Genomic DNA, 24,109 nt, shown 5'->3' on the forward strand with positions numbered 1-24,109 from the left:
TGCAACTAAGTTCTTTACTGTATAAAAAAGAATGAAGAGTGACTGCTTTGGCTGAGGTGAGAAAACAAACACATTCAGAACAAATCTTAAAGTTTTATTCAAGGAGACAAACATTAAACAATGTTTTCTGCAAGAAAGATCCAGACTTTCCCACTCTGTTTCTTTGTGGTCTTCACACAGTGATCGGGTACGAGCAGATGGACGCTCTCCTCAGGTCACAGTCAGCGGCTGTCCACCAGCTCTCATCTGCAGGACAGGGTAGGGACAGATTGTGAAAGGAATGTTGGCTTGCCAGACATAACACACATGTTCTGTAGGATATTCTTAAGATCATGTTTTAAAAATGTAAACATGCCTGGTTACTGGTATTTAAAGTGAAGGAGATGGTCAGGATATCCCAATTTTGTATCCCTGCAGTTATGTGAGCTTAACCCTTTCATAGTGCGGCTAAAACAGTGGTTATATAACACAAGCACATACCAGAACATGTAAGACCACATCCACAAACCCCCTGATTGTATTGGATTGAACAAGGCTGCTTTGTTTTACTTAATACCTCAACTTGTAGTTGCACTTTAATGACCTCTCTGCCAGGTACAGAGAAATGCTGCCTTCAAACATAGTCCATTTGTGTGTATCTGTGTTGTGTGTGGATTAGAGTGTTGTCTTACCTATCTGGAACATCTCCAAACACACAGGTTTGTCAGTCTGAATGTTGGGGTGACCCGGCTTCCAGTCACTGTAACCCCACTCTGACCCGTCTACCCATGATGCCTCCTGGTTCTGAGGTGGGTAACACGCATACGGTATGTCAAAAATATGCAGACATATAACCTTGATTCACTTTTATTAAACATTTTGAGAAAGCTCTCCGATCCTTCACCTAAGTAAAAGAAGCAAAGCCTCATTATACTTTAATACTTCCTAAATTCTTGACAAAAGGCATCAGATTTAGTCTCTTAGAATTTGTCAAATTTACAAATATCGACAGGAATCCTACTTTAAGACCCAAAGACCATTTTCCCATTTCACTTTTTTGATTTCTGGTCTCACTTAGCATTAGGACAGAAACAGATGGGTGGTTTTTAAATAAAAGTTCGAAGGTCAATGTTTTACCAAGGTAAGAATAACACTATCTGTCCTGTTGATAACATATCTGATGACACTCTCCTTGGCCTCCATTCAGTGCCAAGGCAAAGGACCAGACGGCTGGCGTCATACTCAGAGAGCCATTGAATAATAATGGTGATATAAAGAAGGTCCTTCAGTGTTTTCTTTGTGAGAGCCTGAAATACAGATTGTCTCCTCTCTCTTTCAAAATATGGTTAATAAACCTTCAAGGGAAATGGTCTTGCCTTGACGGTGCCTCCCAGCCAGGTCAACACAGGGTTTTTCTCACCACCCTTGGTCACCAGGGAAACCAGGCGAGAATGCAGATCACTGTTGGGTACAGAGGCAAGCTCAGCATTTGGGGCAAGAGCTCTGCAGATGACCTTGAATAAAAGGACAACGGAAATTGTGAGATTTGATTTGAAGAACCACAAACGCAGACATTTAGTTATTGAGTGGTCTTTCTGGAGATTGTCTAACCTGTGCGTCCTGGAAGGTTAATGGTGTGGGGTTGAACTCATAGCAGTTTCCATTGATGACCTCTCCCTTACATGCCACTGTCTGTGTTCTAGAGACAGAGGGTTCAGTTCCCTGCCTGAAACCATCTGGGATAGACATGAATGGTTCGGTTCCCTGCCTGAAACCATCTGGGATAGACATGAAGGGTTCGGTTCCCTGCCTGAAACCATCTGGGATAGACATAAAGGGTTCGGTTCCCTGTCTGAAACCATCTGGGATAGACATGAAGGGTTCGGTTCCCTGTCTGAAACCATCTGGGATAGACATGAAGGGTTCGGTTCCCTGTCTGAAACCATCTGGGATAGCCATGAAGGGTTTGGTTCCCTGCCTAAAGCCTGCTTGGATTTTATGAACAGGTTCAGTTCCCTGTCTGAAACCATTTGGGATAGTTATGCAGGGTTCAGTTCCCTGCCTGAAACCATCTGGGATAGACATGAAGGGTTCGGTTCCCTGTCTGAAACCATCTGGGATAGTTATCAAGGGTTCGGTTCCCTGCCTGAAACCATCTGGGATAGACATGAAGGGTTCGGTTCCCTGTCTGAAACCATCTGGGATAGTTATCAAGGGTTCGGTTCCCTGCCTGAAACCATCTGGGATAGACATGAAGGGTTCGGTTCCCTGTCTGAAACCATCTGGGATAGCCATGAAGGGTTCGGTTCCCTGCCTAAAGCCTGCTTGGATTTTATGAACAGGTTCAGTTCCCTGCCTGAAACCATCTGGGACATGATTTGCAGCAGGTGCCTCCCCCCGCACCCAACCACCACCGTTCTTCTGGGCTGGAACATCAACAGGGACTGAAAGACAGAGTGCCTCTAAATTAAAGACATTTTTTAAAGGGCAGTTTATCGATCATATTTTCCATTTGTAAAGGCTAATGAATCTGGAGAATAAACTACATCTATCTTCCTAGAAATAACATCTTATCCTCACTTTCATCTGTCAGCCTCTGTCTTCTGTCCATCTCTCCAAACCCATTCCCAAGAGAGGGGCGGATGGCAGCTACAGGACAAAATATAGAAATTACCTTATTGCACCCGGCTAATCAATGTATTCAAATTGGTTCTAAAATGACCGCATTTTCCGCCGGGCTTCGATAACTAAACTCACCGATGTTGTCTTGCACCAGGCCAATGTTGAGGTCAACCAGGAACCTTCTGGAGAGCTCATTACCGTGTCTGTAGCTGTCTGGAATGGGTGGACGGATGTCATTGTCATGTTCGGTGCCCATTTGAAAGCCATCGTGGAGCTGGTAGGTTGAAGATGTCTTCTGCAGTCCTCGAGCGAGTGCGATTGGGGCGGCTTGGAGGCCTGGAAGGTACCGTTCATCGTTAAATCACCCATTCCCACTGAGGATCATGCAAACAACTGGTCCTGCTGATTCACTGTCAGATGCTCACGTACAGGCAGAGAGGAAGACTTAGTGATATTGGTTGAAGGAATCTAATACCTAGATTTAACAAATACTTACCTGTCAAATCAATTATTAACTTTTGTTCCAGATTAATTTATACAGCTTTTCTCTCAGTGTAATAAATCACTCATGGTCAAAGTTTGATTTCTGTACAGCGGCTGAAGGTCAATTGCTCTGATAAAACTATTGATTATCACAATATTTCTGCTTTGGAAACAACCCATAAAGCCACAATTAATTATGAGTGGAAATGTCAACAATTAGTTATTTGTAGAATTGGGAAAAGATCTTGCTATTGTAATAGCCACAGGACAGATAGTAGAATCAAAATCTGTTTTTAAAATATCAGTGTGAAGAGTGTTGGAAAAACTATTAAATAATATTCCAATCGGTAACACAGATTCATTTTATTTTTTTTCAAATTTAGGTTAACAATTGTGTTAATATAAGTATTTCAGTTAATAAAGAGTTTTCTTATTTAGATAGATAGATAGATAGATGGATACTTCATTAATCCCGGGGGAAATTCAGATCATCCAATAGCTTGTACATTTAACACATCACTGACATACATACATAAATCACATAAATCACATACGGAGAACATGTTTATAGATACAGGAATGGAATGCAATGATGTGATTGTGTCAGTGTCCAGTAGGAAAGTGTTCTTGTACTGCTGGAGTGGATTTCAGTGAGCAAATTAAATTATTCAATAAATCCAGTAACAAAAAAAGATATGAGCTATCAAGACGTGTTACAGTTACACTTAGTGTATCAAACTAACAAGGAGAGATTTAGTGATCTTACCGGACACTGCCAGGAGCAGCAGCAGGGACCTGAACATCCTGTCAACAGAAGACACAGAGCAACACTGAACAAATGCAACCGATCACGTTAACTTAGTTTTTCTGTAAGCTCAGTTTGTTTTGTGAATGACTTCTGTCCTGTGATGTGTACACTGATGTGAACATGGTCAGTTTGTGTGCTGCTTACCTGAGGCTGAGGTGACACACACTGAGCAACTCCGACAGAAAAGGCTACTGATTTATATGTCAACCCTTCACTTTGAACCTGATCATTCATTAATCTTTATCTCCCACAGATGATCACTCATATTTGATGCACTTATCGGTGTTGCCTGATAAAGTCTTGAGCACAACGCTGATATAACCGACTCTAACAAAGTTCAGGCTGTCAGTAGTTGTCCTGTGACGTAGAGCTGTGTTGTACACATCCTGTTTTCTGGGTCTTGCAAAGATACTGAAGGTGAACAGCACTTGGTTTAATCGAGGGCAGCTCAATCAATACCTGTTGACAGACAGGAGATTACAACAGTGTGCGATGTGTAAATGTGACAGTGAAGGTCACTGATGTGTTTTGATGTTGTTGGGAGTATATATGCACCCGAGACCTAGTGACAGGGGTGGAAATAGGAATTCAGGGCCCTTGACTTCCACTAAAACTCAAATCCACCTGGTGTGTTTTTGCAGTATCCACGTTTTTGGTTGTATTTTACTCAAATAAATTGTATGTTTAAATTTTTTGTGAAAAATCAATGGCAACTCTAATTACTTACATAAATAGATAAGATTACATCAAATCAAATCAGATGCATAAAATAAATATGTATGATATAACATATATATATATAACATAAAAGTCCAAGGTTTTGTGGATTCTTTATTTTCTCTGTGATGAACTTGGCAGCAGAGAAGAGAGTGAAGGTCCAAACAATGTTCCATCTGCCAAAATAGAAAAAACGTCAGCAAAACTGTAAAAAAAACACAAACTCTTTGGCAATGTTACATAAACACGTTGTTAGCGACATCAAGCTAACGGAAGTTAGCTCGCAAGAGCAGGAAGCTGGGGGGAACCACTTCAATATAAAAGTCTTAATAAAAATACCTGGTTTGAATAGCGATAAAAAATGTCCTTATATATTTAAATGGATGAATATAAACTTATAATTATTACATTTTAACCCCTGAGAGGTTAACCCGCGTTAAATTGCAGCCTTTTGTCGAGTAAAGATTTTATTTTGTTTAGCCCTGACCGGAAGTAGTGCTGTTATGCTAACGGTGAAACGCTTCCTGGTGTCAGGAAACTCCTCAGGGACGTTGACCTCACTTCTGATGACATTAACCTGAACAGAGAAGCTTCACTTTTAGCTCCACGACCACCGGACAATGAGCTAATCGTCTGCGGGACGTACAACGAGCAGCTGCCGCCGGTGACACTTCACGTAATGACGGTGACACAGTGACGTCCTGCAGCTAAAACATCTAGCCTAGCCTGGCTAAGCTAACTCGGTCGGCGAGAGTCAAACATCTCCGGGACGCCTCTCCGACAGAAGTGCCACTTTCCTCGCTGTCAACTGGACCGTCTGCGTGTTGCGATCCTACATCCTCCCGTGTGTCCGACAAATGGCTCTGGTGACGGTGATGGGGAGGCTGCTGGCTCCCGTCCGGTTACGGGAATACTGCCGGAGGACGGTGGCGGCGGTGGCTCCGGGCTCCTGGCTGACCGGGCTGAGGGGGTTCACCAGCGGCACACGGCCGCTCAGGTTAGTCGCTTTCACCGCCCAGGGAAACAATCAGTCTCATTGTGTTTGTCTCACAGGAGTTAACAAGGTGTGACATGATCAACACGAGGAAAACTACTCCAATAATTAATTATTAACAGGGAGAAATAACGTAGAGGTCGGAGAGAGAAATAAAGCTCGGAGAGAGCCACACGTGACGGATCCCTCTCCAGGACACAAGTGCAGCAGACAACAGAAGAATAACAGTATTTACAACTTGGATTGGAATAAACAGTTTGTAAGCATAATAGAAAAATGTGTCAATGTATAAAGTACATAAGAAAATGTCTGATAGAGATGAAGGGAGGAGCAACGACACATGGATCGAGCGGTTCGGGTCAGTAATGGTAGAAAATGGGATCAACCATCATGATCCTGGATCCAAGTCTCAAATTCCAGGTATAGTTTGAGCTCCACGAGCAAAATTCCATTCAGAAAACAGGCAATTCATCGTTTCATATGCTGTGATTACACATCAGGCTGAAGAGCAGGTCGAACACGAGTAGAGCCCTTCCAGCCATCAACGTACTGCTTAACTTTGTGTTAAGTACACAGAACAGGTGTAATGGAAGCACCCAGAGGAACTGTATTGATATTTGTTCTTTGTTTCTCTAATGCAAACACATTGTTGGGCCAGTGGTCACAAAGCACTAAAATACATTTGTGTCACATTCATGAATGTAAGCCACACTAATAAGTTTATTTCTTGAATTGAAATGTGTGCACTGGTAATAAATCCATATAAAGGAGAACAGGCAAGGCAGTTTTATTTATTAAGTACATTTATTGCACAGAGTTAGATATACAGGGACATTAAAAACAATACAGATGAAATAAAAAATGTAGAATAAAAGAGATAGTGTCAGAATAAGTTGCTGCAGCTGAATCCCTCAGACTGAAGGGATCCGTCCATGTGTGCAGGTGCAAGGCTTTGGACCAAGGCCGGGGTTCCCAGGGCAAAACAGCCTGTCGGATTGCGCAACGCCTGTTGAGTTGCAGCTCAGGTTGAAGGTTTGGTTTGGCATGTCGGCCTTAAACCGGCTGACACCGTCCCCATGTGCTCACGTCAGGCGGCGCCAGCTGACTCAAACCCTCTAACAACTATTATATTCACAAATGCACTTGGCATCCGGGGCACTTTAAAGACTTTGTATAAATATGTTGTTTTGCTAAGTAGATTATGCATGGTTTGCATTGATCTTGGAGTTCTCCAAAAGGTATACTCAGAATCAGAATCAGGTCACTTCACAGGAACAGTATGACCTGAAATTAATTCAGATCATAATCTTCTTAGTCCGTGGGGCTATGTTTTTTCAGTAATCACAAAAAGTGGCTGATTTTCATTGTTTGGGGAATTCACAGTTTCATTGTCACAGTGAGGAGACAGTAACATATCTGGGTGAGATGGAGAGGTGCAGTAAAGTCAATGTATATAATATATAACAAAAAACTCAACAATACACTGCTGAAAACATGGTTATCAATATTTGATATGCTTCTTTTCAGGTTCATTATAACCTAGCTACGGCAGTTTGCTTCTAATCATTCAGTCTGTCAAGTAGCAGTTGCAGTTCTGCATCTTTCACTAAACTTAACAGTTGTTTCTGTCTGTTGGTGGAAATTACCCACTGTCTATAAAGAGCTTTTATACAAAGCTGGTGAAATATGTTAATAAATATTAAGACCATTCTCCCCAGACATTTTGACTTGTATTGATCAGCTCTGATCACTAGAGGGCAGTAGAGGCAGGGAAACAGTCAGTGCTGTGAAAATTAACTACAAATATCTCACACAAATAACACATTTTCACTTACATTGGTTCCAGTTAACCTTTTTTTTGTTCTCAAATGTGAATCATATTTTGTAAAATAAATGCATAAATAAATAAAAGGTAAAATGAATAAACTCTGTTTTCGTTATTTTCTCTCATGCATGTTTCTCAGGTCGGACAACAAGGTGACAATTAACTTCATCAACCGAGACGGGGAGAAGGTCACGGTGAAGGGTTCCCCTGGAGACTCACTGCTCGATGTCGTCATTAATGAAGACCTGGATTTTGATGGCTTTGGTATGTAAGCACACACACATGCATGTATATACACATGTAAACATTTTGTTACCTGAGATATCGAGGTTTTAATTATTGATATTGAAAAACTAGTCGTCTTTGCTCAAGTGCTCAAATGTGTGTGTTTGTGTGTTGCAGGGGCGTGTGAGGGAACGCTGGCCTGCTCCACGTGCCATCTAATATTTGACGAGGATGTTTACAAGAACCTGGGGCCGGTCACAGACGAGGAGCTGGACATGCTCGACTTAGCCTACGGCCTGTCTGACACGTAAGCAAACACAAACAGACACAGGCTCACACATAAGAATGGGTGAGTCTTTGCACAACAAACAAACATGTTTGATTGAGGCAGTGTGTGTCCCTCCCTTTAACTTAGGGCATCATTAGTCTTGTTTGCATAAAACAGCAAGAAAGTGTTTCAGCAGGATTTGTGGGAGAACCCTCACTTAAGGTTTTAACTCAGATGTTTTCTGTCCTTTTGAAAATGTAGGTAAACCTGCTAAAAACTTTAGGTATAAATAAGGTAAATAAAGAGTAGAGCTTTCATTTTGAATCCACAGGAGGAGAAACGTGTGGCACATTTATCTTTAAAAATCACTCAGGACGGGTGTAAGAAAAAGTAAAAGTGGAGCAGACCAAACCGATCTTATCATTTCCAAACTAGCATATGACTTTTAAACTTTAGCGTCAAAGTGTCCGGCTGCCTGTGTGGACGCTCGGATGTAACTCCTCATTATCTCCTCAGATCTCGTCTGGGCTGTCAGGTCTGCCTGACGAAGTCTCTGGAGGGAATGGTGGCCAGGGTCCCAGAGAGCGTAGCCGACATCCGACAAAGCAAAGACGAATCTGGTTAACCGCGGAGCTGCTGCTGTGGAACAAGGGTGTAGACAGTGTGGTTGTGTCCCGTCAGAACTGAGTGTACGACATGCGCGCACACACACGATGGTAGGTGTTAATCTGCCAGTACTGTTACTGCAGTACTTGGACAAATGCCAAGGCACTGCATCTATTTTTAAACCTCCCACCTCACAAGAAATCTACAGACTACTTTTAATAACTAGTAAGAATGAGAACAGGACTTGGACTCAACAAAATTATTTTTATAGGACGTAAAAGTGCCCCCTTCGGTTTACTGCACAGAGTCTGTTCGGACATATACCGTTTATAAAGATGGACGATACTTCTCTACTTCTTCCACTATCCAGAAATGAAGCCAGAATATCAAGAGTACGGGCGCTGCCTTCTTGCACATCTGGAGACAGAGTCTGTGCTGCAGCAACCAGAGGAGGGATTTTATACTATTTTGAGATACTTGGCTTCACTTTTGGGGAGATGTCATGTTGTCCATCTTTATATACAGTCTGTGGATAGAACACTGCTGCTGTATTGTGATGAATAACATCGATATTTAAGAGGTATAAGCTCTAAACTTAGGTAAACCGATCACCTCATTGTAAACTCTGCCTTTTCATCATCTTGTCAAAAACAACATTTATTGTCGCTGTGGATGTAGTGGACGGCAGTGTGTGTTGTTGGACTCTCACTGTTCTTCTGTTATCCAGCCAAGTGTCTTTCTCTCATTACTGAGACTTAGTTTCCACGTCGAGTCGCAGAGAACAAGTTTCTTACATCCAAACATGTGATGTTCCAACCGTCTCTTTCTGTGTGAATCCAGTCATATCCACTGACCAAGCTGAGTGACACGTGTGTGTGTGTGTATGAGCCAATAACAGTTCTCGATGCCTTAAAGATTGTGATGATACTGACCCCCCCACCCCTTAGCCCACCCCTCTCCAAAACAAACTTATTTTATTATATATATATATATATAGATGTACTCCTGCCATTGTTGGTTTGATTAAATCTGTCATGTAACCATATAACTTCATCATGTGATTGTACATAACTAGAACACAAACACATCTGTGCATAGAGTGAAAAATAATGTAATAAAAAGTCACCTTTCTAAAGGCGTGTTGAGCTGTCACTTTGTACAAGTTCAATATGGAGTTTGAAGAGAAAATCTTTTAGTAAATCATCGTTTGGTCTTTTTTTTAATGTTTATTTTCCGCTTCCAGTAACAAGAACCAGAATGGCACAGCCAACTTAAATTAAATAGCTCCAAATTTCACACACAAATTATCAAAATCCAGAAATTTGGGATCAGTCCCAACCTCAATTTCAGGAAGTAGTTTTTGAGTTATCCTGCTAAGAATCATAACCACTGACAATAACATAACCGCTTTGGTGGAGGCAATAATTCATCACATTTAAATCAGGTTTTCCCTCGTCTGTCATTTAATTTGCAAAAGCAGAGATTTTATGCATTTAAACTTCAGTAATTCTGAGGAAAAACATTGTGAAACAATTCCTGTACAGAGGCAACAACATAAAGCATAGACCCTATTTAAGCTGCTTAGAATATAAGCTTTAAAAAACATGAATGTTCCCATTAATCATAATGGAAACATTAGGGCGAGATGCGTTTGATTCATTTTAATAAATACAGGCTTGAAAATGTGAAAAGAACATTGTTGGCAATAGATAGAACAAGATACATAAAATATCTGCAACAGCCGGTATTCATGATAATAATGAGAAGCCTTTGAAATGTTTGAGTAGAAAAGACAAAGGAACGTTTACACTTGATGAGAAAACTTCAGCGGCTTCTGGACGAGTCCGTTCACTGCTGTTTACACAACATTTGGCAAATAGCAACATGAATAATAAAGCAGATTTCTAATAATTATTATAAAAAGCGTAAATGGTGAATAATCAAACTTAACCTACAACTCCACCTGTGTGGAAGTGAAACATACATGTGTAGATCCTTTAAGCTGCTTGTATTATGAGATGATTATATTCATACTGAAAAAGTTCTGTGCACATGCGTCTTAGCCAGGCTGCAATTATTCTACAAGTGATATTAAAAACATGTATAATTATATACCATCATGTTCAAATGTACAACAGAGGATTAGGGCAGTATATAAGAAATATTCAGAGATTTCAAGAATAAGGTCATAATATTACAAACCTCAAGTCCTAATATGATGAGAATATTACATTTTTGTAGTATTTTAACTTGATTTACATAATATTACAACTGAATCCTCATTATTTTCTCTGATCATTTCTCCCTTTAAGTGGCCCTAATACTACAGAGTACATATGCAACTGTTGGGCTTCAACAAAATCCTTCAAATAAAGTTAAGATTTTTTTAACTTAAACAAATTTATGAAGATCTTTGAAGGAGAAACTGTGTTAATCTGGAGAAATATTTCAAGATAAACCTTGTTTTGTCTATTTGCAGTAACAGAAATAAGATTGAAAGAAGGCAACACAAGGTCGTTTTTAAATTGGCAGGTTTTTTACTTTGTCCTGATATAGTTTTAAAAAAAAACGGATTCTTTCTGCAAATGCAAAATATTGATACGTCCTCAGAAATGTGGACGATAAATGTTATTGATGGGAAAACGCACTTTGCTAAGTGTTAAAATGTGTGTGTATATACTTAATCATGCACCTGTTTGTTCTTCAACTGTAAAAGGGGAGAGAGTTACTGTTATAGGTAAAACATATTGACATAAGACCCTGTGCTTTAGCCTCTACTGAAGCAGGTCTGTAGCTGGAGGGTTGAACTACAGTGAACTGAGGAACCGCATCAACTCTGGATTGTACTGAACCTAGAAAGGGTTGAGTATGAGTGTTTTAAAAGCAGCTGTAGGATTCTGTATCATCATCTTTACACTGCAGAAAAGCATCTTATGTTGTTTTGTTATTTGAGCTACTTTCCTCCCAGGTTTAATCCATAGACTGTTTCTAAAGATGGACGACACATGTCAACTACATATGAAGCCGATATATTCTGAAAAACACCAAAGTAACATATATTTATGGTCTATACTGCAGCCAGCCACCAGATGGCAATCTAGACTCTTCTGCTTCACTTTAAGGGAGCAGTAATGTCGTCCATCTTTAAATACGGTCTATGATTTAATTAGACGTAGGATTCTTCGGCAAAGAGAAACTCCTCGAAATCGGGCTCGGCCGTGGGGTCGTTGCATCTCTTCAGCCACTCCCTGCGACTCTCCACCAGGGCGAGCGCCACCTGCTGGCTGCTCTGGGGGTTGCTGCGCCGGTGCGAGGAGAAGTAGTCCTTCACCGCTTTGGTGGCACAGGGCGAGAGACAGAAACGTGCCTCCGGCCTCTCACCCTGCGGATCCACCTCAGACACCTTCAGTCCGGGGTCGCTGGGCAGCCTCGCCCGGCCCAGGGTGGAGGCTTGCTCCACCACCTGTCGTCCAGGCTCTGACCCCCGGCGCTGATGGAGCTTGGTGTTACACTCGCCCTTGACGGAGTGAGTCTTGTGTCTCTTAAACAGGGACAGAGATGGAGGGCCGGCCTTGTAAAATAAAGATGTTGTCGGCTGCTTCAGCTCACTCCCGTCACGTTCAGCTGCACTCCTCTGGTTGGAGATGTCACCGGCTGCAGAGGCGTGGCTGGTGCTGAGCTGCCTGGAGTCAGAGCTATGGAATAAGGGAGATTTAAGGAAGTGGAGGTTCCCAGTAGAGCGGTGGTGACGTGGGGGGCTGGATGAGTCCTGTTTGACACGGCCTCCTCCTCCTCCTCCTCCTCCTCCTCCTCCTCCTCCTCCTCCTCCTCCTCCTCCTCCTGTATCTGACACTTTGGGCTTCTGTTGGCTGCTGGAGAGCAGTTTTCCTCCTCCCCTCTCGCCTGCTTTTCCTTTCTCTGGGACGAGTTTGCGCGACATATCGCTGGATCCTTCCTGTTTGTATAAGCACATACAATGAATTTAGGACAATATCATATAATACTCCAGTCATAAGAAGATTTTACTTACCCCAGTCTTGTCTTCGTCTTCTTTTTCTAAGTTGTCTTGTTGGGTCAGTGACAGTCTCCGGTCTTTCCTCAGCCAGGAATTTGGGTGGAGGCCCCTGCAACCTTTTGAAGTCCCCCAGTTGGGTGGTTCTCTGGGTGGGGAGCCTTTGGGAATGGTCTCCAGCTCCGGAGATTCATTCGAGGTCAGAGCGGAGCCGACGCTGGTGGACAGGGATGCAGAGGTATCGTTGGAGGGCAGGCATGGTGTGGACGGATGAATCCCCCGTCTGGCTGCACAGTGGTCACTGCTCAGGGAGTCAAGGGAATCCAGGGAGGAGCGTGTGGGTGCAGGGGAGGTGGCGGTAGAGGAGAGGCTGGAGGAGCTGGCTCCCAGAGCTCCTCCATGAAGGTTCAGCTCGCCTCCAGCTCTCCTGCTCGGACCTCCAGAGTGTGTGTGAGCGAGTGTGTGAATGCTTGTCTTCTTTAAAGGCTCTTCGTCCTCATCCTCACCAGTGAGAGCGTCGGTACTCCCTGAGACACACGGACGGAACTTGTTCATGTATGCGATGGCCGGCTCTGAGCGCCGCCTCTGTCTGTGCCGTCCATCCAGGGACAGGGAGTCCAGGGTGGAGGAGGCGTCCATGGTCGGTGAGTCCTGGCCGGGGCTGGAGAGGTGTGGGTCCTGTCTCCGGCCTCTTGATCTCCGCAGCGGGTTTAGCTTCAGACCAAGTGGGCTGCCTGCAGGGGTGTGGTGTGTATCTGGGTCTGTGTCTTGGTCGTAGTCACTGAACGTGAGGATGGAGTCCAGGCTGCCCTGAAGAGCTTTGGATCGAGGCTGCATTCGGCTGCAGTGACTGGGCGACCCCCCGCTGATGTCGTCCAACTCGTTCTCCAGACTGTCGTAGGACGAGTCGGTCGGGGGGTCCTTCCAGGACTCTGATGGGCCAGAAAACAATTTATGTCAATAATATTTTGATAATCTACTTTTATGGACTAATTTCACTGTGACTTTAAATCTCTGTATCTCTGCATCTCCATCATGTCTGTACCTGATCCCAGCTCGTCAGTGTTGAGCTTCTGTGGCAGCCCTCCGAACAGAGAGGTGGGGTCCTCTCCTAGGATCAGCTGACAGTGTTCTATCATGAACTTCACCAGCTCACACACCTGCAGCACACGAGAAGAGGAGAAGAGGAAACGCCTGGTGGAAATATATGTAACGGTTGTTTTCACACTTTTCAAGACTGGTGGTAATCTCCTGCTCTTCATTTCTGAGCAGCTGCTGGTGTAACAATGCTTCCTTCTTTCAGGAACAGGAAAACAGCTTTGCTTCACTATTTTGTGGATCTTGCTCAACTTGTTTCTTGGGATGGCAACTTTGGTGACAAAACTAACAAATGGCTCTTTGTTGCTGAGCTGTGAGACGCTTAGACAGATTTATTTTGCGGTGTTGCAATGTAATAATCCTGGGCGTCTATCGAGGTCTGGGTCAAATTCCACAGTGTATTTGTGATATTCCCACTTTTGGACTGAACCTATTTGTTGATAAATGTTTGCTCCTCATCTGTAAACTCAGTACGAGCCAGTGAAGATCTCTCAGATCTCACCTTCTTAGCGCCCTCTCCTTCCACCTCAGGACTACACGGTGCTCCGGGAGGCCATAGCATGCTGGGAGCGATGCACACCGATAAGTTGAAACTTGTCATCTGGTTCTCGTGAGCGTTCCCCTCGATGCCGTGCAGCACGGCCAGTAGGTGGCGTAGCAGCAGGGCGTTTCCTTTGGGCAGGCGACAGGTCATCCTGCCAGAGGTCGGATCAGGTAGTTAAAGTAACACAGAGTCGAGTAGAATAACCGGACAGAGCGTGAGGATGTTACCTCTGTATGTCCTGCACCCGTTCTTCCTCCTCCTCCTCTTCCTCCAGAACATCCATCCATTCTAAATGTAGTTCAGAACACAGCAAGCTGCCCGGGATGCTGCGCAGGAAATCCTGAAAGCATCCACACAGCAGGACATCAGGAATGTGCGTTCTTTAATTAAATACAGAATAAAAACTATCCTTCAAATTATCCTGGATTTCTCCACAAGACATCTTTATGTACTTGCATTAAAACGGACTCAGACAAATATATAATTGCTGCATAAAGACGTAACATCTCTGTGTTATCCCTCCAGATAGTAAGAGATTATAATCCAGATTACATTAACAACATGTAGGCTGCTCTGCTGTGAACAGCTTGTCCTGCTCACATAGCTGCATATCATGTCACACTGAGGCTGAGCAGGATGGAAGCAGATTAATTTTGTGCTTATAGATGTGGGTTAATAAGGTGGCAAACAGTGATGCATGCACACACACACATACACACACAGTCTTCAAACTAAGCAAGTGCCCTCGTACCTTAAAGACTCCGGCTATGATGAAGACGTGGTCGCGTGTCAGAGGAAGTTGAAACTCTCCGGCGTCCAGAGAGTCCCGCAGCTCCCTGACCGCCCGAGCCCCCGCCGGCCGCCGGAAGATCCCCCGCGTCCACGAACCCTCGTGGTACAGGAACGCCAACATGTCCTAATGGGAGAGGAGAGAGAAGTGAGGGGTCGTCTTCCTCCATATTTCTCCATGTAGTAAAAAATCTAAGCCGCAAACTCTGATTAGAATTCATGATAAAGTTTCCAGCCTGATGATTGGAGATAGTTGCTCTCTACCTGAAAACCACTTAATTGGACACAGGGCCCAAATGAATGAAACACTACATGTGGCTGCAGGGGGCGCTGTTCTCAGTAAAAGTTACAGTGTTACTTGAATCGTCGGTGTACCCACTCACCATGACCGGCTTCGGCAGAGCGTCCTCTACACAAATGGCGCTGAGTGGCTGTCCGAACAGGAAGCCACGGGGAGCCAGTGACAGCTCATTGAGGTGTGAGGAGGAGCCTCGCCAGAACGCCCAGGTGATGAGGGACCGCCTCCTTTTAAACGGCTTCTGAAACAAGTCTGCAAAGACAACACAGTTTCCCAGAATGCATGAGAACACATCTTTCATTTCTTTTAAATTACACTAACCGTCATTTACACATAACAGAGTGAAGCTCCATGCACAGTGGCTGGTCTCACCTGCAGATACTTGCTGCAGTGTTTCCGTGGGTCGAGGCTTCAGGATGAACTGGCACTGCTTGCTCTCCTGCAGCTGCTCCGCCTGCAGCGCCCTCTGTCTATCCACAGCCGGTGCCGAGGCGTCCCTGCCTCCCTGAGACATCGAGCATCTCACGTGGCTCATCTGGATGCTGAATGGAAACTCATGACCTGAGACACAGAGGAGGAAACAGGATCATCCCTGGAGGCTTGATATGGTTCCCATAGAACAAAAACCACACACAAGTGAGCTCTCGCTGCCAGGAGCTAACTGTGTTTTCTGAGAGGGAATGATACCAGTGTGTTTAAAAGACACATCTCGCACCCTGTGGTGGTGGTGAGAAACAGAATCACAGATCGTGCAGGAAACAATACATTTAGAACAGGATGTGTCTAGGTGTTGCTCACCTATCAGAGGATAGGGAGTGTTGTCCCTCTTCGAGATGACCCACAGCTGATAGTCTTTCACATTCCCCTGAGCAGAAGACACAGAGTCAGAGAGACACGAGATGCTACCAGACCTCAGAGGACAGGGTGGCAGGAAGAGAGATGAAAGAAACGTATTCAGTGTTCATCACATGCTGCTGGTTTGACATCACATGTTAATTGTGCGGCTAAGGTGGTGCAGGACTAAAGTGTTGGTGCTGAGCTGCAGCAATAAATCTAAATCAAGGTTTTTGCAAGTTTACATGATAGAAAAGATAGAACTGGAAACCGAATGTTTGTGATGTAAACATCTATTCTAGCTGGGGGGGGGGGGGGGTCCACTATGAACTCAGTCCTGTCACTTAGTCTTTGTCACTCACTATGATGCTGAACTGCTGCAGAGCCAGTCGGATCACCTCATTGGTTGAGTCTGAGTTGCTGACAGGAAGTGTCTTGGTCTAGTGGGGGGAGCAGGAGACACCCGGGTACATCATCAGGAGAACAGAGCAGCACGACAGACACACACTCGCTAATATTTAAAAGTTTGTATATAAAATGTTCACCATGTTAAAATTATGATACAAACATCAGAGTCAACTTACAACAGCGAAGGAGTTGATTCCCTTCCCGTACACTCTCAGTGGAATGGTCTTAGGCTCCTCCTTCTCTTTCTCTTCTTTTATACGACTGTAATTAACGCAAAGAGGAAACACCAAGTGTGAGGCGTCTAACACACACACACACATGTAGATATACACACACATGTAGATATATACACACACACACACTTTATGTTGTGTGAAGTTTACCTTTTGAGGAGGGAGAGCCATCTCTCCTTCTGTTCTGCTGAGCTGAGGGACACAGTAGAAACATGTCACACATTGTTAGTGTGTGTGTGTGCGTGTGCGTGTGCGTGTGCGTGCGTGCGTGTGTGCGTGTGTGTGTGTGTGTGTTGACCTGGATTTGTGTGTTTCCTATTCTAACTCCACACCTGTCCATGTGTTCTGCTTTCTGTAATTTTAAAGAAAATAAATCTGGAGAGAAGTTTTGAGTTCATTCCTTATAAATGATCCTGGCCCCTGTTTGCTCCTCATCCTGTCTGTTTTCTGTTCTTGGCATTTACCGTTGAGTTTACAGCGTCATCAACATATTTACTAATGAAACATAAACACATTTACAGCCGCTGACGTTGGGCGGCGTGAACAGGATCAAAGTTTACAGAAACACGATGTTTGGGTTCTGACGTGTGACTCGGAGTCTCATTAAAATGTCTCAGCAGAATGTGTCCAGGTTCTTCTAAACACCGGTGCTGTTAAACAAACACTCACACACAGTGTTACAGTAAACCAAGAATCAGAGTGATCAGAGAGGCTGGATATGTTTACAGGGACATGTTTTTATACGCCCAACACATTCCAGCTTGTTTCTGCATCTTTGCAGATTTGTGTTCGTGTGTTTGTGTTACCTAAACATAGCACCCGAGTTGCAGGTGGGCCAGCCCATGACGAAGCTCCTCTCAGGGTTGGTGCTGCCCTCACACACCTCGTCCATGCAGCTTGCCGTCCACATGTCACACACACGCACCTGGGCCTTCTGCTTGAAGTGGTTGGCTGACCTGGGAACATAAAGAGACGGCGTGGAAGCACACACATACATATTTTGACCTTGGACTGTGGAGGGAGCGAGGAGCCGCCAGAAATGTCCTTAACCCTGTGCTCACTTTGCTTTGGCGATAACCAGGAGGTCATCAAACAGGAACAGGTGTCTGTCCTGAGTCTGCATCCCCGTCTTCAGCTGAGCGTGTGCGTGGAGAAGAAAGGACCTATCAGAGGCGGCGAGGAAGGACTGGACCAATGGACACGTCTCTGGACACAGTGGAGGCAGGAAGCTCTCTCTGAAACACCAACACACGGAGCACGTCAGCGAGAATAATCACAATTTGTTGTTTTTAAGTTCCAGCAAAATAAATCTGAATTGACGTTTCTGAATATCCAGACTGGACACGTCTGACATGGAACATTCTCTGGAGATCATGTCTGAAAACATTATCTGAACTGATGAGATGAGATGTTAGAGCATTATTTGGTGTCTGCCTCTATAACAGCATTTACCAGCCACAGCAAAACTTTGTAAATGTCCACGTTTCCCTGTCACACCTTTTCTTTTGAATCGAGGGACACTGGGGAGTTCGGGGGGGAACATGCAGGACAGTGATATTCTCAGTGTGGACTTAACTTCTCTTAGCCTTCTTCCAAAGCCCTGCAGTGTCACACAAACTGGCGTCAATATCTAAACTCTTTAAAAATGCTGCTAATGTGTCCGAGTGGCTCTGACTTCTCCTTGTGTAACCACTGACAGCGTGACTGGGGGGTAATGCTGGGCAGCAGCTAACTCATTGGATGTTCTGAGGTGGACAGTATCAGTTCATCTGAAGACATGTTCCGTGGTGATGAAAGAAAGACTCAGTCCTCCCCTGCTGCTTAGGATGAATGACATGTGCCTCTTTCATCTGAAGATCTGGCCCGATGTGGACACACTGTGCACGTTCATTGAGTTTGCATGATCCACATTTGACTTTGGATTCGATAGAAACGAATGAGGCTTCAAAGTCTCTGGTGTTCTGCTCGTTATGTTAACTGTGTTGAGTCAGAGGCCGTGAGATCCAGAGCAGAAGGCAACGTGAGGTCAGTCACAGCAAAACTACAACTGTATCTTTACACATTATAACATTCAGGTACATGGGTTTAATGTTGTGGCTGATCTGTGTTTTTTTTACTTATGAATAAAGAGAAGTCATAAAGATATTTTTCATTTGACTTCTCCTCATGTGCGTCAAGGCCCATTTTTGTGTGGGAGCTTTTTAACGAGGTTATTTCTTCTTCACTTTCCTTCTCCATATGTTCTACAACAGATACTAATAATAGCTGCTGATCCTCTGGTAAGTCTGGTTACAGGTGGATTATCTATCCGAGTGGATTCAACACCTCAGTCAGGGTTGTGCCAGGGGCATGTGACTGTGTGTGTGTGTGTGTGTGTGGCCTGACCACAGCGACCTCTTTGTTAGAGAACAGGAGGAGGTCTGGCTGTTTCTGCAGATGTTTTAATTGACCCACTCAGCCTGTCAAACACAACAGCTTCAACAGCAGGACAATAAACTCACTGCTTTAAGGACTGTGCACTTTTAATTTAGAAGACGACCATTGAATCTATATGTGCTGCTTGTGATTTGTTACCTGGAGATGGTCTTGGACCTGGTGAGAGCTTTGGTGAAGACCAGAGACGGAGCCGACTGACGCCGATAACTTTGAGACTTCATCAGCTGAAAGAGACAAAACGAAGAAACACACGTCCAATCACATTTTGCTTGTTTGATTTCCTATCATCAATATTCCTTCCTGCCGCACAGCTCTGTAAAAGCAAAAGGCTCAAATCCCACCGTGTGTGCGTCATGTTTACTCTCCTCACATGTTACATAGGCACCTTAACGTTCCGTCCATTCATCAGCGAGTGGGGACTGACCTCGACAGCGACAAGCACGGCAGCAGGTTGAAAGAGGAGACATTAAACACAGAGGAATGTCGGATCATGAGGATCAGTGTTCCATCTCTCTCTGAACTCTCTCACACTTCAGAAACCCAGTGAAATATCTTTGCAGCATATTGAAAGTCACGTTTCTTTTCTGTTTCTGTGCCTCTTAACTCTCCAGAGATCCTCTTTTTTCTTTGCTGGATTCTCGTTTCCTCACGAGGATCAGTGAAGATTCATTTAATCTAATTATAGAAGGATTTCTGAGTGTGAAGCGAGGTGACAAACAAGCTCTAGACAACCATAGTTCATTCACTGTCTGACGGACTAACATAACCTGTGGAACAGTCCCATCCTGGTTAATGTGGTTATTTACTCCACCTGAGCTTTAAGAATCTCCAGCAGGTGGAAAGATGAGGGTTTAGTAGTTTCACCACTGAGCTCTCAATGTAGTGGACGTTTGAGATCTCTGGGTCTTTATTGTTCCTTAATATCTTATGATTTATGACAATATGCAGGACATTGGAACAGATTTTCAAATCGTTTTTACATATCGAAATACTCCATGTGTTTCTGGTTGATAAGATTGCTTTTAATCACTGGTTTGATTTTATAAAAATTAGGATAAACTGTGGACTCTGTCTCTAAATATGCAAGATGGCAGCGTTTGCATCGGGGATATTTTGGCTTCATTTCTGGATAGTGAGAGGAAGTGGAGACGCTTTGATGGCGACATCATTCCTACATACCATCATGAATCATTTTTTAAATCTATATAAGCTCCAGGTCGTGTCTGTAGTCCTACAGGACAGTGATATCTATAAATTACCATTTTTGAACCACACATTTTGGGGTTTGTAAACTTTAGATCTTCCCTGCAGCACTTTGCAGCGGTATCTTTGGAAAACGTGTTTTTCTCACACATTCTCCGTCAGCAGGTCGAACACAGTCTCCAGTTTGTGTGCAGGCTTTAAAACCTTCTCAGTGCAAACAGATGTAAAAGAGTCCACAGTAAGAAAAAATCAGACCCCCTCCCCCCCCGCCCATCAAGTGACACGCATGTCCACACATCTCTGACATTTCACGATGTAATATCGTTGGTTTAGTCGTGTCGCACGTTGCTGAAACATTCCTCACACTCCAGCCACAACATTACAATGTTACCTTTCAGCCCTAAAAATACACTGCGACATAATAAGCTAATGTGGAAATATGACTTTCCTGCTCTGTTGACCAGCTCTGATATTAGTGACTGTGTCCCAACACACAGCAGCTCAGAGGGGAGTAAGCTGGGCTGGACTCATGCCTGCAGTGGTCAACCAAACTGTGACGTTTCCTTTACTCTGTGAACTTCAGTGGATATACACATACGCACTGATCACTGTGTTTGCTCATACTGTCAGAAACCTACAGGACCTGCAGGGACACTCCGAACATACATGTGGAATCATTAACCCAAACAAGGACAGAGCAGCAGGACTCTTTTCTTACATCACCATGACGTCTTGCAGCCACAGACTAACTGAGGAACTAATCCATCAATAAAATGTAAATAAAACCTTTAGATATTAGGCTGAATATCAGATGGTACGCTGCACAATATATTTATCTCATGTCAGTCACACAGAAGTCAAGTAAACTGTAGATCTACAACAAGTTAATTGTTATTTTCATTATTGATTCATCTTGTTATAATTGAATGTATGGCATCAGTTGCATTGAATGATTAATCAGTTATAGAATGAATTGGTGATTTATTTCTGAGATGCTTTCAGTCAGATCAGGGGGCAGAAACATATCAAACAACAATTCCTACTGAGTGCAGGTGGGTGTGACCCCATGGCAGGTACATGATGGTACATCTCAGGTGAAATAACTGAAGCTGGACACAATCCCATGCGCCTTTACGCACAAACTGATTCTTATTAACGTTTCTCCTTAAAACCTAAAATCAGACACGTGTTCCCTAAATCTGGGTGAACGCCTCAGGTGGTTGTAAACATACCCGTTTGTTTTCCTGCTGCCCTGCTCCCCCTCGGCCGAGGCTGTCCTGCTGCTGCTGCTGTGGAGACATGTTGTCCATCCAGCCTCCAGACGTGCTCCGACTCACTGTCCAACTGTCCTCCGGGGATGCAGGGGACACAGGAATCCCATTAATAACCTCCGTCTCCGGAAGATGGAGACCATCTCATCACAAGCTCGGAGGAAGTCACTGAAGGTCTGCTGCTGGGGACGCACACAGTAGATTCTGTGAGGAGGGAAGTTCAGGTGAGTTTTTGATGAAGAGAAATATAAAAAAGTGAGTAATAGAAGCAGCTGAGACCAGAGATGTGTCTGCTGCTCACCATCAATGAAGTCTGAGCTGGAACCAAAGCACCTCCTGTCTGGATTATCTGTGCCACTTCTTAATGCGTCTTTACGCAAACTGGAGGCGGCGCCAACACGCTGCCAAAAAAAGAGGTCCGCCTATATTTAACATAATTCATTTCGCACCATATCCTTTATTTATTTATTTTACAAATGAGAGGACAGAGATACTTTGGGCATTAACTATATAAACACAACTACTTGTCAAATGGCACCTTGTATAATATTGTAATATGGTTGAAGACACAGCTACTGATATTATATTTTCAAGTAAAGAAAGATAAAGAGTGAGTAAATACTCTACATGAATACATATTAATCTAATCTGAGTAAATTAAGTTTTACTTATGCTTCAACATACCCTTCCCTACTTCACTGTAGTACTAGATTTGAACCACAAGAGGGCATCAAAGGTTCATCCTTTACCATATTGACGAAACACATATCTATTGAAAAAGAGCCTTGAGATTATAAAAATAATCTCATTAAATTACGATAATAAAGTTGTAATTTAAATAAAAAGTCATTATATTATGGGAGTAAGGAAGCAAACAGTTCCACTTCCTCTGGATGCAGAATCTTGAATCTCCTTGTTTCTAGAGAAACTATGAAACGTCTTTGAATATCACAGATGTGAGTGATAATCATGACCATTCATGTTCTCCTCCACAAGAGGGCAGTATACCCCAAATCCGTGTGGTTCTTCATTCAGAATAAACTTTTCAAAATCCTGATACTTTAATGTGACGCAGAAGGGATGACATATTAAGTATTTCGTAAATAAATAATAATAATAATAAGTAATAATAGCAAAACTTTATTTATATATCACCTTTCACAGCAGTTACAAGATGCTTTACAAGTTAAAAATGAATAGTGAGGGTAGATGATAGGAAACAGTTAAAAAAACTAAACAATAAGAAACAAAAGTCGTGCGTTCGATTCTTATGAAAGTCCATCCTTTAACAAGCGGAGCTACTTGACCAGAGACACACAAGCCTTCTTCTTTGAGTTCTCAAGTCCTACTCACTGAGACTGAGTGAAATTATACACATGAGAGACAGAGACTTGTGTGTTTCTGGTCAAGTAGCTCAGCTTCTTAGAAGATGCACTCCCATAAGAATCGAACCCACCACTTCAGACTGCTTAGTCCATCCTCTATCAGACTGAGCAACTTGGTCAGGAAAAAGAACGTTCTGGGTTCAAAGCTCATTTAACTAGTTTTCTCAAGTGAAAATGCACCATACATATAGAACTTCCGTTTATGCAACTCTATTGTCCTTCTATAGCGTACAGGGAAGGCCACAGGTCTCAGTAGTGTAATGTTCTTCGCTCAAAACCCACTGTGGTTAGTTTTAAGTTCACTTGTAGAAATGTACTCAACATATACAACGTTAGTTAAAAGTATTCCTTTGTCCTTCTGTAGTGTAGAGGAAAGGCCACAGGTCTCGATAGCAGAATGTTCTTGGTTCAAAACCTGCTGAGGTTAGTTTTAAGTTCTCTTCTGAAAATGCACTATAGATGAAGAACGTCTGATAAAAGTTATCCATTGTCCTTCTGTAGAGTTGAGGAAAGGCTACAGGTCTTCGAACCAGAAGGTTCTTGGTTCAAGTCTGACCAGAGACAATTTACATTCTCCCATTCAAATCCATTCTGGGGCAATTTTGTATCGCTGACATGTTCCAAATGAACAGGACAAATACAACATCTGTTAACAGCGCTAAAGGAGACCTCCGCTAGCCTGGTGGAGATGCTGTGGGACTTGGCTCCTGAAGGTTCTTGGTTCAAATCTGACCAGAGCCAAACTTGCTTTGTTCCGGGAGCAGGTGGATGATGAATAGCAGCATGAAAGAGCCCAGGCCCCCACCCAGAGACTGGGCAAGTCCAGCAATGTGTGTCTGGCCAGAACTAGGCTCTGGCCAGACACGGTAGTTGAAGATAAGGTAATTGAATAGCTGCCTTCTCCCATGCAAAGCATGGGAGAAGGCAGCTATTCAACTACCTTAAAAGCATGGGAGAATGCTATATACATTTTAGTATTGTGCAGAGTACCATTAAAAAAATAGATTTTTTTGACTAAGTGTGTTATTTAATTTTAATTGAGTTAAGTCTCTTTTTAAATTGCATGGAGTA

At 43.4% G+C, this 24,109-nt stretch overlaps 3 protein-coding genes across 4 annotated transcripts; 1 reads left to right on the top strand and 2 right to left on the bottom strand.

Moving 5' to 3' along the window:
* Positions 1–78: 78 nt before the first annotated feature.
* Positions 79–5,484, bottom strand: LOC128430792 (uncharacterized). Of its 2 annotated transcripts, XM_053416841.1 has the most exons (8): positions 4,037–5,484; positions 3,851–3,888; positions 2,737–2,937; positions 2,560–2,628; positions 1,591–2,423; positions 1,356–1,493; positions 672–783; positions 79–246 (listed from the first exon to the last, which is right to left on the bottom strand). In XM_053416841.1, the coding sequence occupies exons 2-8, from the start codon at positions 3,885–3,887 to the stop codon at positions 173–175; spliced, it is 1,464 nt and encodes a 487-aa protein (XP_053272816.1). In that variant the 5' UTR covers position 3,888; positions 4,037–5,484; the 3' UTR covers positions 79–172. The 2 variants fall into 2 exon arrangements, with proteins under 2 accessions (XP_053272816.1, XP_053272817.1); XM_053416842.1 differs by having other exon boundaries at positions 3,851–5,484.
* Positions 5,094–9,662, top strand: LOC128430793 (adrenodoxin). Its single transcript, XM_053416843.1, has 4 exons — positions 5,094–5,606; positions 7,568–7,692; positions 7,831–7,960; positions 8,438–9,662. Exons 1-4 carry the CDS (start codon positions 5,467–5,469, stop codon positions 8,544–8,546), a joined length of 504 nt encoding a protein of 167 aa, XP_053272818.1. The 5' UTR covers positions 5,094–5,466; the 3' UTR covers positions 8,547–9,662.
* Positions 9,663–11,693: 2,031 nt separating this feature from the next.
* Positions 11,694–21,683, bottom strand: LOC128431332 (rho GTPase-activating protein 20). The gene is made up of 17 exons (XM_053417614.1): positions 21,615–21,683; positions 19,318–19,403; positions 17,805–17,978; positions 17,550–17,699; positions 16,894–16,935; positions 16,687–16,771; positions 16,465–16,542; positions 16,067–16,133; positions 15,641–15,829; positions 15,354–15,520; positions 14,933–15,097; positions 14,409–14,521; positions 14,140–14,332; positions 13,585–13,699; positions 12,558–13,471; positions 12,352–12,482; positions 11,694–12,222 (listed from the first exon to the last, which is right to left on the bottom strand). The coding sequence occupies exons 1-17, from the start codon at positions 21,681–21,683 to the stop codon at positions 11,694–11,696; spliced, it is 3,267 nt and encodes a 1,088-aa protein (XP_053273589.1).
* Between the last annotated feature and the right edge of the window lie 2,426 nt (positions 21,684–24,109).

The sequence above is a fragment of the Pleuronectes platessa genome, chromosome 24, assembly GCF_947347685.1.
Source record: "Pleuronectes platessa chromosome 24, fPlePla1.1, whole genome shotgun sequence".
NCBI classification, from domain to species: domain Eukaryota; kingdom Metazoa; phylum Chordata; class Actinopteri; order Pleuronectiformes; family Pleuronectidae; genus Pleuronectes; species Pleuronectes platessa.